Source organism: Zingiber officinale, chromosome 7A (assembly GCF_018446385.1).
Source record: "Zingiber officinale cultivar Zhangliang chromosome 7A, Zo_v1.1, whole genome shotgun sequence".
NCBI classification, from domain to species: Eukaryota; Viridiplantae; Streptophyta; class Magnoliopsida; order Zingiberales; family Zingiberaceae; genus Zingiber; species Zingiber officinale.
In genome coordinates this window covers 122,135,601-122,149,372 of record NC_055998.1, presented here as the reverse complement: position 1 = coordinate 122,149,372, position 13,772 = coordinate 122,135,601, and the positions used below count along the sequence as shown (strand labels likewise).

The 13,772-nt window shown below is 41.7% G+C and overlaps 3 protein-coding genes across 3 annotated transcripts in view; 1 reads left to right on the top strand and 2 right to left on the bottom strand.

Annotated features, from left to right (window-relative positions):
* Positions 1-3,246: 3,246 nt before the first annotated feature.
* LOC121999677 (E3 ubiquitin-protein ligase ATL6-like) lies at positions 3,247-4,299 on the bottom strand. The gene has a single exon (XM_042554326.1). It carries the CDS (start codon positions 4,297-4,299, stop codon positions 3,247-3,249), a length of 1,053 nt encoding a protein of 350 aa, XP_042410260.1.
* Positions 4,300-5,028: 729 nt separating this feature from the next.
* LOC122002287 (cytochrome c oxidase subunit 6b-1-like) lies at positions 5,029-8,625 on the bottom strand. The gene is made up of 5 exons (XM_042557407.1): positions 8,343-8,625; positions 5,710-6,012; positions 5,549-5,631; positions 5,383-5,464; positions 5,029-5,293 (listed from the first exon to the last, which is right to left on the bottom strand). Exons 1-5 carry the CDS (start codon positions 8,382-8,384, stop codon positions 5,240-5,242), a joined length of 564 nt encoding a protein of 187 aa, XP_042413341.1. The 5' UTR covers positions 8,385-8,625; the 3' UTR covers positions 5,029-5,239.
* A 39-nt stretch (positions 8,626-8,664) lies between these two features.
* The window catches only part of LOC122002286 (polyadenylate-binding protein 2-like), a 37,851-nt gene continuing 32,743 nt past the window's right edge, over positions 8,665-13,772 (top strand). The window contains exon 1 of the mRNA XM_042557404.1: positions 8,665-8,944. The gene's annotated coding sequence lies outside the window, so the exon portion shown is untranslated. The remainder of the gene's footprint in view (positions 8,945-13,772) is intronic.

The following is a 13,772-nucleotide window of genomic DNA, read 5'->3' as shown; positions in this document are numbered from 1 at the left end:
TGGTAATAGGTTATTTTGGGGAATCTGTTTATAAGTTATAAAAGGTAAAAATGTTTATCCTAGAGTCTGTAATTCAACGGATCAATATAGAAGAGATAAATTATGATGACTGAATTATGATAGACTTATAAGAAAAAGATAAATCATGATAAATAAAAGAGATAAATTATGATGACTGAGAAGATAGACTCATAAGAAAGAGATAAATCATGATAAATAAGAAGACAAGTAGATTGAGAGAAGAGGTTAGCTATATGGGATGCAAGGGTTTATATCCCGTCAATCCCGAAGTTCATCCTCTCGAACTCAAGTGACAAATTCTCATCCACTTATCAACTCAGTTATGTCTATAATATGGCAAAAGTGATCTGTTCGTCCCAGCTTTTCTGTCAATTCGTTCTTTGGCAACACAAAGGAGGTAAATCACGGATGACTACTAGCCATTAGTGCAGTGACCAACGTAGAAAATATGTTTATAAAAAATGATAAATCAGTTAGCCTCATTAACTATGGAAGTTTTCATTGGGCACTAGGTAAATCAGGAAGCGTGCACGGCGGGCGGCTCAAAAGCCCAGTATCCTTTAGTTGCACACCTCATTTGGAGAATTTTTTTTTTACAAATATACTATAGTTTGGGATTGAATCACGGGTGTTTGAGTGACAATCTGAATATTCTACCACGGTACCATAGCCCCGGGGAAAAAGCAGCAATACAACGAAGAATATATTTATAAAAAAATGATAAACCTAGTTAGTCTCATTGACTAGCCCTAGGATCACCGACCCGACCCCACAGAATTTTCCCACCGGCCACCAAGGTAAATCGGGAAGTGCTCGCGGCGAGCGACCAAGAAGCCCAACATTCTTTGGTTGTGCGTCTCATTTAGAGGAAAATTTTCTATAAATGTGTCATAGTTGAGGATCAAATCGTGAGTACCTAGGTAACAACCTGAATATCCTACTGTTCCACCATAGTCTAGGGGCAAAAAAGAATATGTTTATGAAAAAATAATAATCTCAGTTAGTCTCATTGATTATCCTTGGGTGACCGATCTAGCCCCAAGAAAGTTTTCCACCGGCCACTAGGATAAATCGAGAAGTGCACGTGGCGGCCAACCCAGAAGCCCAGCAGCTTTGGCTTATCCCCCCTAGAGGAAAAATTCCTATAAATACATCCTAGCAGAGGGAAGAATATGTTTAAAAAAAAAATATGGAACCACTACATTAGCGGTCTCTTAGAGTCGGTCCCACGGATATAGAGTGAGATAAATGTAAATACACATCGAAAAGTGCATAGTTGGAAAGAAGAAGAATATCTTTATAAAAAATAATATATCTTAGTTAGTTTCATTGAGTATTCCTATGGTGACCGATTTGATCCCATAAAAATTTTCTATCAATTATCAGGGTAAAAACAGAATATGTTTATAAAAAAAAAAGTGGATATAAATAATCATTGCCAAACGTTAATTTGTTCTAATTAACTAGACAGATTTAGAGAGTTTTTAAAGAATAAAGAGTTAAACTTATGTATGAATATTAAAAACAGTGTGCGCTGTAGCAGAACAATAAATTATAGGTTTTGAGAATTAACTAGTTTAAATGAAAATTTTAACATGATTTATAGTCTTGGTTTGTCTGTTTCACATTTTGAAATTTTTGTGTTTGGATAGTATATTTTTATAATAATGATTTTCATATAAATTTTATATTAGCGTGATTTTTAAAAAGCCTACGTAAGTAGTAAATTAATAAGAGGTTTAGCCGATGTTTGGATTGATTCTTTGAAAAAAATTTATCAGACATCAAAATAAATCTAAAAGTATGCACAGTAAATGACTTAACAGTCTAACAGTCCATCTTCTCAGATTTATCATCTCATTAGAGAAAATTATCTTATAATATAAAATAATTAGGAATTGAACTATGGATATTTGATAGATTAAATGAGGGATCTTGAAATCTTACAATTTTGTTCAAATTTTTGAATGTCTTTGAATACTTCATATAAAAAAAGATGATTATATTCATTTTAAGTATTTTTTATCGTCTATCCTTAGATTATATGAACCAAGATAAATTATACTATCAATTTATAGTCGATTGTTAAATGACTAAAAAAATTAAAAAAAAAAATTGAGTACTTCATCCACCCATTAAAAAGAGGTTAAGTGGTCACAAGGGTTTTAAAATTTTATTCACAATAAGTTTTTACATTTACTTACAAAAGCTAACGGGGTACTTTTAATCGAACGGACGATAAAAATATAAATGGCGATCGAATCAGATGGATTTTATTCCTATTAGTTTGGGTACGTCCAATCTATGTGGCAAAAAAGGCGATTCGCTCGCCCCCAGCGCTCCCGCCAACTTGTCCCTAGGTCAACACGGAGGAGGTAAATCACGGGTGATTACTAGCCATTAGTGCAAATGATCAAGACATGGGGGAGGTTATGATCGGTCACGTCGAGTTTCGACCCTAAAATTTCATATGACAACATCCCATATTTTAATCATCGCACCGTTCTGAGGAGACATGGGGTACGTCCAATCTATGGTCTATACAAAGGAGAAGGGGATTGGCAGTGTTAGAGGTAGTTGTTTTTCCTCTGGGCCCTATTAAGTGAAAAATAACAAAAGCAGAGGGCGTTTCTGAAAAGTTAATTAAAGTAGGGAGAAAACTAAAACTTTCTCATTGTTTAAATTAGTCGTATTTCGTAATACAAAATTTGGATGTCAAGTTTACCGAATAACCTTTTTTTTATTATAATCACAGCAAACCTCTACTGGACAAATAGAAAAAACTCTGTCAAGAGAATCTAACAATATTTTTATACGTAGACTTCTCTTCTTACAATTATCACCTCTAAATAAATATGAAAAATAATTTTTAAATTCAACGACTAAACTGAATTTTATATTATTTTATATGAAGATTCGTTTCATAATCGCTTCCATTGCTAGTCTTCTTCTTGATTAGTTGACCCAACTCCTCAAACCATTAATGTTTGACAATTTCAAAGCCTAATGCGTATGCGGATCTAATTGATAAATATTATTAAGATTGTAGAAACATTCATAAAGAGATGATAATGATTGAACATTCGCCTTGTAAATAGTTTTTCAACCCAAATAATATAAATATTTTATGTCAAAATCAAAAGGCAAACACTTTCTATTTTCACGACATTCGGCCGATTTTTTTTTTAAAAAAAATCGAAATGGGGAGTTACGACACATGATTTTTCAAACCCGATCTGTTGCCGTGGACTGGACGGACGATGGCTCCGCCTCCGCTTCTGCCTCCTTCGTGGATTTGGACTCTGTTTCAACTTTTGCACTGGCGGATTCGGATTTCTTCCCTCCGGCTCCGAGATCGAATGAACCTTCCGGTGAAGGGGAGACCCGTTTGCCGGACCACTCCGCCGGCGTCGCGTCCGGCCTACGCCGACCCGAGAACGACCGCAGTAGGAATCCCCACCGCCCGCTCCGCCCTCCTCCCCTCCTTTCGCTCCCTTCTCTGTTCAGCGGAGGTCGCATCTCTGCCACACTCGACGCCCGCCGGAGCTCCACTGCTGCCGCCGAGAAGATCTCCCTTCTCACCTGCTCCGGCAGATGCAATCGGTGTCGGTCGACTTCCTCCCCCTCGTGGCCCGTCGAGTGCCATCTCCGGTACTCGATAGGATGGCATTGACCGGCCTCCAAGTCCAGCTCCCCCTCCCCCACCGGCCTGACCGGTGGAGCCTCGCCGGCGTAGATCTCCGGCGCTGCCAGGTTTGCCCGGCAAACCGGACAGGTGACGTGGGTATCGAGCCAGGTGTCGATGCAATCGACGTGGAAGACGTGGAAACAGGGGTTGAGGAGGCGGAGCGTGTCGTCGCTCGCGAACTCGGAGAGGCAGACGGCGCACTCGAGCGCGCCGCCCTTCCCCTGTCGGTGAGCCTTCGCCTCCGAGTAGGACATCGTGGGGAAAGAGTCAAGCACGGCCGGGTCAAGCCCGAGACGAGATGCGCGTTCCCCAGGGGCAGCGGCGGCGGCGGCTGCAGAGGAGGAGAGCTGCCCGGAGGATCGACCTCCGCAGCGACGGAGGTAGACAGAGAAGAAGCCCAGGAAGAAGAAGCCGCAGATAAAGGCGATGACGAGGGCGACGATGACGGGGTTGACGGGGAGGTTGTAGTCACCGTACAAGTTGCCGTTGTTGGGAGTGTTGGAAGAGGACTGGGCGGCGGAGCCATCGAAGAGAAGCAACAGCAAGAGCGCCGCAGGTGGAAGACGGCGGTGGATCGCCGCCGGCGACATTGCTGAAACCGATTAGAGACCGAGAAGTAAATAAAAAGGTCAAAAAAACACAGAGCTTTTGTAAGAGAGCTGGTGGCGTGGTGCATGATGCCAGGTCAATTCCTCAGACTTTGACCTCAACTGAAGGGAGTGAGCCTTGTTGATTCGCTATATTACAAAGGACAGCGTACAGGCAGTCAGGCGAACAGGTGCCTTCTTTATGAATGGTTTAATCAGCAGGAGGTTGGGTCAGGGTAGGGGTTTTCTGGAAGCTGATTTCGAGAAGACAGGGGAAAGGAGGTATCTAAGAAATAATTGAGATTAAAAAAAAAATGATCGACGTGAATCTCGCCAGGTCAACGGCGACTAAGAAAAATATAATAATGAAAGGTTGTGTCAACACAAGGCTCCTTCAAACTTACGGCGACTTAGGAGAGGACATACAATGAATGCATGAGAAGCTGCCGTGTGCTGAAAGTTGTGCTACGATCACTCAATTCAACAAGGTGATCGAGAATCCATGGCCAGTTTCATTCTTTGATGTAGAAATATCAGACTAAACAAGAATATTGACAATTGTGATTCAGGAAGCATCGATTTTTAGGTGCAAGTTTAGATGTAGAGGATTTATTTATTTGTAAAATAAAATTATCATTTTACTTTTCCCTCTTCCTCCTCATCCATCTTTAACTTTCCATTCAAGTAAACTCAGTCTGCTCTCCTCAAGACCAGAACAACAACAAAACAGTGTAATTCCAAATGATAATAGATTGCCATCCTAATAAGAGAGAAATAAAATTTTAGAAATGAGAGTTAGAACACTTGCACTCGGTGTTTAAGAAAGCAATTTTTGGCCGAATTGTTAGAACACTGATTTTGACAGGTTTGTGCACAAGTCAAAATCATTATTGATTAACATCTTCCAAATCAAAAGCATCTTGCTGAGAATCGGGAACACAATTTATAGAGGACCAGGGAAGGTGCCATTTTCGCGTTGTTCGTTCCATCGTTCTACCTGTAAAAGAAGCATATCATTAGCAAGCGATTCAAATTATGAGTAATTAATGACTAGATATATGTATAATGACTGAAGGGATTACATACCCATTCACTTGGGCATAGTGACCGATAGTATTTGGCAAATTTATTGCATTCAGAAGCATCTTCTCCCTTAGCAGCCACACACCTGCCAAACACCAGTAGCGTGTAACACGATTTAATATCAACTATTCGATAACGACAACAATTAGTCAGAATAGTAGAATCTCACCTGTGATATTCAATATAGCGAGTAAAGCAATGCCTTGTTTGATTGGTTGTCGGGAAGCGGAAATCAGCAGGCGCTGTCTCAATCTATGAATCCAACAATTATAGCTTTTGTTTGTCTTGAAGATATGCAAACACTGACTGCAAATGTTAAGAAAGAAATACCTTTATCTCTCGTTCTTCAACTTCCTGTTCTTCGGTATCTTGTTCCTCTGTCGTTTGGTCGTTGGTTGCTTCAACAGCACTTCCTTCCTCTACAGCAGGGGCGGCATCAGTTGTCTGTTCAGTAAATTCAGGGACAGCAGTTTCGCCAGTGTTTTCTGTAATAGCTTTCGATGCAAGGGTCTCATCAGCATTTTCTGCAATGACTTCACCTGAACTGGCATTGGCTGCATTCTCCTTCTCAGGGGTTTGTTCAATGGAAACCTCAACTCGATCTATCTTCTCGACGCCTTGAAGCGAATATTGCTGCATCTTACAAGGCTTAAATTGGAAATACAGTCCAAAAACAGTGCAGAAAGAGAAGAAGAAACTCAGTCTTGTTCAAGGGAATGGAAAGAAAGCATACAGCACTAATTTTAACTTATTGCATTTACCCTCTTTTGAGTATGCCCATATTTTTACTTGCCTGTGATTCATCTCGTATAACATGGATCTAAAGTTGATGCCTTACATGTGGTTCAATGGAAGGATAAGATCCATAATGCATATATTCAACCCCAAATAGTTGTACGAGATGACTTTTGTTGTTATGCTCATCTATAGTTGATAATGCTATGATGACATCACATAATGAACTCTTTCACGATTATGCATTGTGTTTTTCAAGGAATGCTTAGTATTTTATACACAGTCTTGTGACTAAGGCCATTCTATTTTGATTGTTTGTAACCTATATATCATTAAATTACCTTCATGATTAGCCATCTGTTGTTTTCAGGCTACACATATTGTTCTCGATAAAGGGAACAACATCAGATGATTTGTCAAAAATATTAGGTAGGGGTGGACAAAGTGATTAATCAAGAAAATTACAAATAAACAAAAGCTTAAATAAATTTCTCTACATGTTATCAATTTGCCAACTGCATATGCAAAATGAAACAAAACAATGGGTAGGCAAAATGAGGAATCTAACTACAAGGGAGGTCTTGCAAGTCGAAATGAATATGAAAGGTTAACTAGAGAAAAGGTAATCAAAGTCGGTCATATTTTGCCTTGTAAATTATTAGGATAAAAATTGTCAATAAAACTGGAGTCTAACAAGGGAAAAAAGAAAAAGGAGAGGCATAATTACACAATAGAGGGAAGAAAAAAACATTTAAAAGAGAGTTTATTCAGTAAGCATTATCCAAATGAGGATAATCCCAAAAATGGATCAGACCTTAATATTTTTGCTTACATTGAACAATGAAGGATTTGTCACAAACAATAATAGCGTTCTGAATCACTTTTGTCTCAGCATCAAAATATGTACTTAAATTGCATAAATAATGTTAGGATCATGCCCTCCTCGAACATCAATTTGTTATTTGTGTTTGGTTTGCATTTTATATTGATATTTTTTGTATTTTGTAGCTAATATGTACTATTCAGTAATCTTTAATTCATCAGATAGTCTTTCTTTAATCAAAATGTTTCATTTTATGTTTTCACAAGTCTCTTTCTATTTCACTTTTATTTTCCATATACATCAACTAAAATGTATTATCTACTATAAGATAGTTCTCAGACAGAATCAAAAATCATAGTTGATTTATAGTTTGTTTTGGGTAGGAGGGTGTATTCTGGCTCCTCTCTCCTGCCTTTGTCAATTTTTTTTCCTTTTACTTCCCTCTCTTCTTCCCAAGTTCTACCTCTACTTTCTCACTCAAGTTCTACCCTCTCACCTTTTTCTTTTCTGACTATTCCGGCCAAATCTTATCCCTCCATTTACCTTATTCAAGGCTATATGCGAATAGGAATACAATTATCAAATCTTCAAAACTTTTTGTTAACTATTCAAACATGAATATATCACTGACGTGGATAATTTACGATTCTGAACACCAAACAAACAAGAGTTTAAGATCATAAAACATAACATAATGAGACAGCTGAAAATCAAAATCATCACTTGAATCTTTCATGGAAATCCTAGATATATCATAAGAATAAAATGCAATATCAGATGCGAAAAAGTCAAAGGGCGTAGATAGTTCACTAAATTCATAAAAAAGGAAAGATAAAAGAGTGGTATCTTGCATTTCATCTTCTTTCACTCGAACAGATTTGCTATCCTATATCTTTCTCTCATAATTTGCCTCTAACTCTTCATCCTCCACTTCAGAGGATGTGAAGTGCCTCTTCCCTTCACAGTGAAAACGTAAAGAAGATCATCGATCAAACACACTACAGGAATAAGACAAGGTAATCCTTTAACTTTTCAACTCCCAATAAAGTGAAATTGTGCCATGAATGGCCACAACATATTCCACTCATTTATACCTACAAAGAAACTATTTTAATACGATCTAGAACTAGTCGGAAAACAAGTTGACAACCTGTTGCTATGATCTATTTCCAAGCCAAGAAAAAAATGAATTGGCATTTCACATAAATATGAATCCAGATCAAATTGTGTAAAATCACAAAGTTCGTCTTCGGCACAACAAAGCTTGGTTGGATCAAACACACAAGAAGCAAACATCACGGGAAATGCCGAAATTAAGAACAATTCCAAGGTCGAATCTTTTTCAGATCCAAATACCAGGAAGGCAGAATTTAAGAGGAAGAGATCGCGCATCAAGTAATCTGACCTCGGCTAAAGAGAGAGGCTTCTCCGGGACAGCTTCCGCCATGGAAAACAGATTTCGAGACTCCCAACCAGCGGCGTCGCAGCAGCTGAGGGATGAGGAGAGATGGATGGCGGCGTTGGTAGGAGGGAACCTTGCGAGTAATGGATTGGCTAAAAGCTAGGTCCTTTGCTCGCTCCACGCACCAACCAAATCTCTACAAAGGACTAGAATCCCAAACGCTAGGGCTTGATGAGCCCTCGGTCCCGTTTACGGCTCGTCACCTTCCCATGTAAATGGGCCTCCATGTATAGTGCTGGACCTGCCCACGTACCGAGAACACATGCGTTTGTCATTGCCACTGTGCTGCGCCGCTCGATGCATCACTTCCATGATTGTTAAGCTTGTTTTCCGAAGAAGAAAGCAAAGGGAAAGTGGGAGAGAATAAGGGATAGGAATAAAGAAGTTTACTTGACCTTGAGCTCCACCGCCCCTTTACTGTCCTTCGCCCTAACCTCAACCTTGTTCTTGCACTGAGCTCCCCCATCTCCGTCCGACTTCAACCTCAACTTCTTTCGCACACGATCATCGTCGGAAGCCAAACGGGGACGAAGAAGAAATAATCGGTGCGTTGCACTTTAAAAAATATTTCAGTTTTAAACTTTCGAAATACATAACCTAGTTCTAAAATTATTAAATCATGTACCAATTCTCATGTTTTGCCCTGGATACTATTCAATCAAAGTATAGGAGTCGAGTCAATTGATTTTACAGCTTTACAAAAATGATTAATTCCTATTAAAAAAATTACTGTTCTAACTATTGTAAGTTAAATTAATATTTAAAATTATTTATAAAAATAAAAAGAAATAGATGAACCTATAAAAATTTATTTCATGTTATTCTAAATTATCTAAATCTATTAGTCAGTTTCAGTCAAAATTGATCGATAGACTTATAGAATTCGAAATGATATATAACAAGATTTTATGTGTTATTCTAATTCTTTTGATCATATAAATATCTTCAAATATTAATTTACCCATTATATTGAGAGTGGTGATTTTTTTAATACAAATGTGTCTAGAAAATAAATTCATATTCAAAAAATCACTACACTCAATATTTTTTTGGTCAAATTAATATTTGAGAGAATTAATATAATTAGAAGAACTACACAAACTCATAGGACCTAGTTCATATAATTTCAAGCTCTCTAGGTTCATCAACCAATTTTGGTCAAAACTCTTTAGGTTCATTCAATCAAAATCGGTTAATGAACCTAAAGGGCTTGAAATGACATGAAACTATATCCTATGAGTTCATCTAGTTCTTATGATTATATTCATGCTCTCAAATATTAATTTTATTCAATATATAGTTCTTATGATTATATTTATACCCTCAAATATTAATTTTACTCAATATATAGTTCTTATGATTATATTCATACCCTCAAATATTAATTTTACTCAATATATAGTTCTTATGATTATATTAATGTCCTCAAATATTAATTTTACTCAATATATTAAAAGTAATGATATTTTGAACGCAAATTAGATTTTTCAGATATATTTGTGTTAAAAAAATCACTTCTTTCAATAGTGGGTCAAATTCATATTTGAGGTCATTTATATAATGAAGAGAACTAGAAGAACATATAAGATATGATTTAACGTTATTCCAAAAACTTTAGGTCTATCAACCAGTTTTGGCTAAAATTCTTTAGTTTCATTCGGCAAAAATTGGTTGATGACATACTATATTGAGAGTAGTGATTTTTAAAACATGGATATGTCCAAAAAAATCTAATTCGTATTTAAAAAATATTGCTATTGATCCTGTCCGAAAGTCGAAGAGACGGAAAGATGGGGATGTGGCACTCCCGCTGACCTCTTGTGTGCTCGGCACAGACCTGCAACACAAACTACGTCAGTGCCGAGCCAGGGAAGGAGTCCTCGGCGTTGGCCTTCTGACACTCAAGTCAGTCACCGGCGATGAAGTAGAAAGTGGAGCAATAAGAAGTCTACTGTAGCACAAACAGTGAATATCCTATACCTCCGCCGATGCTTGAACCCTCTTTTATATAGTGCTCCGGTAGCATGCGTGTATGCTGTTGGAACCCTAGGTTGTTTTGATGTGATCAAACAAGTTAAGTTAGGTCCTGTGTTGTTTTGACACCGTGTCTAAGTGTGCAGGAACTTAGGAGCATAAGAAGTCGAGCGGAAAATGCATCTAGCGAGAAAGACGACACGGAAGAGAGAACCGATGGGTTCGGTGCGTCTGAGCGATGAGATGTTGCGGAAGAGTACATCGGCGGACGAGAAGGGAGCGTGCGGTGTTTCCGAGGGACGAGAAGACGGAGGGAAAGATTGCTCGAGGAGCAAGAGACACGACCAACGAGAAGGTTGGCACGGGAGAGAGCCGACGGGCTCGGTGCGTCTGAGTGACGAAGAGCTACAGATGAGTACGCTGGCGGACGAGAAGGAGGCACGCGACAATTCTGAGGGACGAGAAGCTGGAGCGGAAGCTGTTGGACCACGTGATTATTTTGATGTGATCAACCAAGTTAGGTTAGGTCATGTTTGTTATTTGATCCCTGTGTCTAAGTGTGCAGGAGCTTAGGAGCGCAGGAAGTCGAGCGGAAGACGCAACTAGCGAGAAGGATGGAACGAGAAGGGAGCCGACGGGCTCGGTGCGTCCGAAGGATGAGAGAGTTGCGGAAGAGTACACCGGTGGATGAGAAGAACGTGCACGACGTTCGAGGGACGAGAAGCCGTGTTGGAAGCTTGCTCGAGGAGAAGACCGGAAATTAGGTTCGGGTGAACCCTATTTCGGTTGGCCGCAATCACTCATGCATTCGGAGCCTCAGAAGAAGAAAATACGGCAAAAGGAGTTGGAAACGCTAGCTGGAGGCGCCTTCAACGAATTGCTGAAGGCGCCTCCAAGCCTTCATTGCCTTGAAGGCGCCTTCAACCAAGTCCGAGGCGCCTTCAAGGCCATTGGAGGCGCTTTTGACTTGGCCAAAGTGGTCGTTTGTAATCGGATAGAGTTTTATCCGGTCAAACCCCTTGGAGGCGCCCTCAACCCCTTTGGAGGCACTCTCAAGACTCGATATAGAGTTTCCAGGAGCTATATAAAGGCCCCTGGAGCTAAGAAAGTAATCATTCAATTCTGTATCAACTTCCTAGCAATTGTTTGAGCTTCTAGTGTGTAAAAGGTTTCTTCGCCTTCAGAGAAGGAGACTTTTCTAGTGCGTTTTTTCAACCACCTTGGATTAACAACCTTCTTGGTTGTAACCAAGTCAAAACGCTAAGTCTTCTTTCTTTTCTATTATTTTGTCTTATTTTATTATTGCTATTTGATCCGGCGGTAAGAATGGGGGACCCACTTCCTAAAGGGTCCCAACCTGAGGACGGATGGAGGGCTGACTAAGCGGGTAATGGCCGCGTCAAGCAGTTGAGCAGGTCCGAGCGGAGCCAGAGATAACCTAGCTATAGGCTTGGGTTTCCGACGCCAAGGCGGGAGGACTGAATAGCCGAGCGGGTGTCTGCCCGGCTGGAACCGAAGGGCCGAGCGGGTAGTTCGTTCGGCCAGGATAAGGGCGAGGATACAAAGGTTAGCCGAGCGACCTATTCGCTCGGCTCGGGATATGGTATGTCAGCAAAGGCATGATGATTAGACTGTACGCAAGATGGCACTATTAAAGGCCCCACCATCACGTCACGGAAAGGTTGATACAGTAGTGATATGGCCTTATGGATGCCCTTCTGACAGGTCCACACCTAGGCATGGTCGAGAGCAGGTGATTGTATCAACAGTATGGTCTTAGGGATGCCCTTCTGACAGGCCCACACCTGGGCATGGTCGAAAGCAGGTGATTGCTTCGATTGGTGTGCCCAGGCTCCTTTGAGAGGTCTATATAAGGCCTCCACTTCTTCAACCGAAGGTACGAGAGTCTTCATCCTGCAGCCACTTTCTTCATCTATTTCCTCGCCTGACTTGATCGTCGGAGGGCCGTCGCCGGGACACCCCCCCGGCTCGGTTTTGTTGCAGGTTGGCCGGAGCACTCGAGGATCCAGCGGGGAGCGCCACATCCCCAGCGTTCGTTGACCCCTGGTTCGGACAGGATCAATTTGGTGCCGTCTGTGGGAAAGCTCCTGCATCCGAACGGGAACAATGGACGAGACTGGACGACAACACACGGTGACACTTTCCACGGAAGAACTCGACGCTCTGGTCGAGATAAGGGCCGCCAAACTTGTGGAGCAAAAACAGAAAGCAGTAGCCGAGCGGCCTGAGCAACAAGCAATGTCTGCGTCGGGTGGCCGAGCGGAAGCACCTCCAGCCACCGTCGCATTCCATCGAGCCTTATTTCGCACCCCTGAAGCCGTACCAGCTCGAAGAGATAGAGGATCTTCTTCAGACGAGATGCCTAGGCGAGATGACAGAAAGGGGAAAGCCCCCCGAGCGGACTCATCTCTCGAGCGGATCAATCGTCAATTTTCGGAGGCTATTCTACGAGACCCTCTGCCCAAGCATTACGTGCCTCCGACGATCGGCAAGTACAATGGAACAACAGACCCGGATGATCATCTGGGTAAGTTTGATAACACAGCTACGCTCCATCAATACACAGATGGAGTAAAATGCCGAGTTTTTCTTACCACTCTCTCGGGATCGGCTCAACGGTGGTTTCGGAGGCTGCCGGACGAATCTATCACCAGCTTCAAAGACTTCCGAACGGCTTTCCTCCACCACTTTGCAAGCAGTCGGCGATATCAAAAAACTAGCGTTTGTCTGTTCGCTATCAAGCAAGAAGCCCGTGAATCGCTCCGAGCTTATATCCAGCGATTCAACCAAGTGGTGATGGATATTCCAACGGCCACATCGGAGACCATGATGAATGCCTTCACACAAGGCCTAGTGGATGGGGACTTCTTCCGGTCGCTCATCCGAAAGCCGCCCCGAGATTATGATCACATGCTACAACAGGCCAACGAATACATAAACGTGGAAGAAGCGCAAGTCGCCCGGAAAAAGGAAACTCCAACCGAGCGGGCACCTATTCATGCCGAACGGAAACAGCACGCCGCTCATCAGCCGCCCAGAGGACCGAGGGCCGAAGCAATCCGATCCTCCCACGCCAGATCACACGTACAAGAGGTGGCTGCCGCTCGGCCCAAGTCAAAGAAGAGATAGACCCCTATGTTCTGCTCCTTCCACCGGACGGATACGCACAACACGAGGGATTGTCGAAATCTTCCCTTCGTGGCTAATCCCGTTCCCAGGAATGCCGAACGACGGTCTCCTCCCATCGACAGAAGACAAAGGACCCATGAAGCCGACCGGACCCGCGCCGAGAGGCGACATCAACAGACGCCCGATCGGCACCGATCTCCAAGACAGGAGAATCGCCGGGCGTCCAGAGAACGGTCCAGACCGTCCACT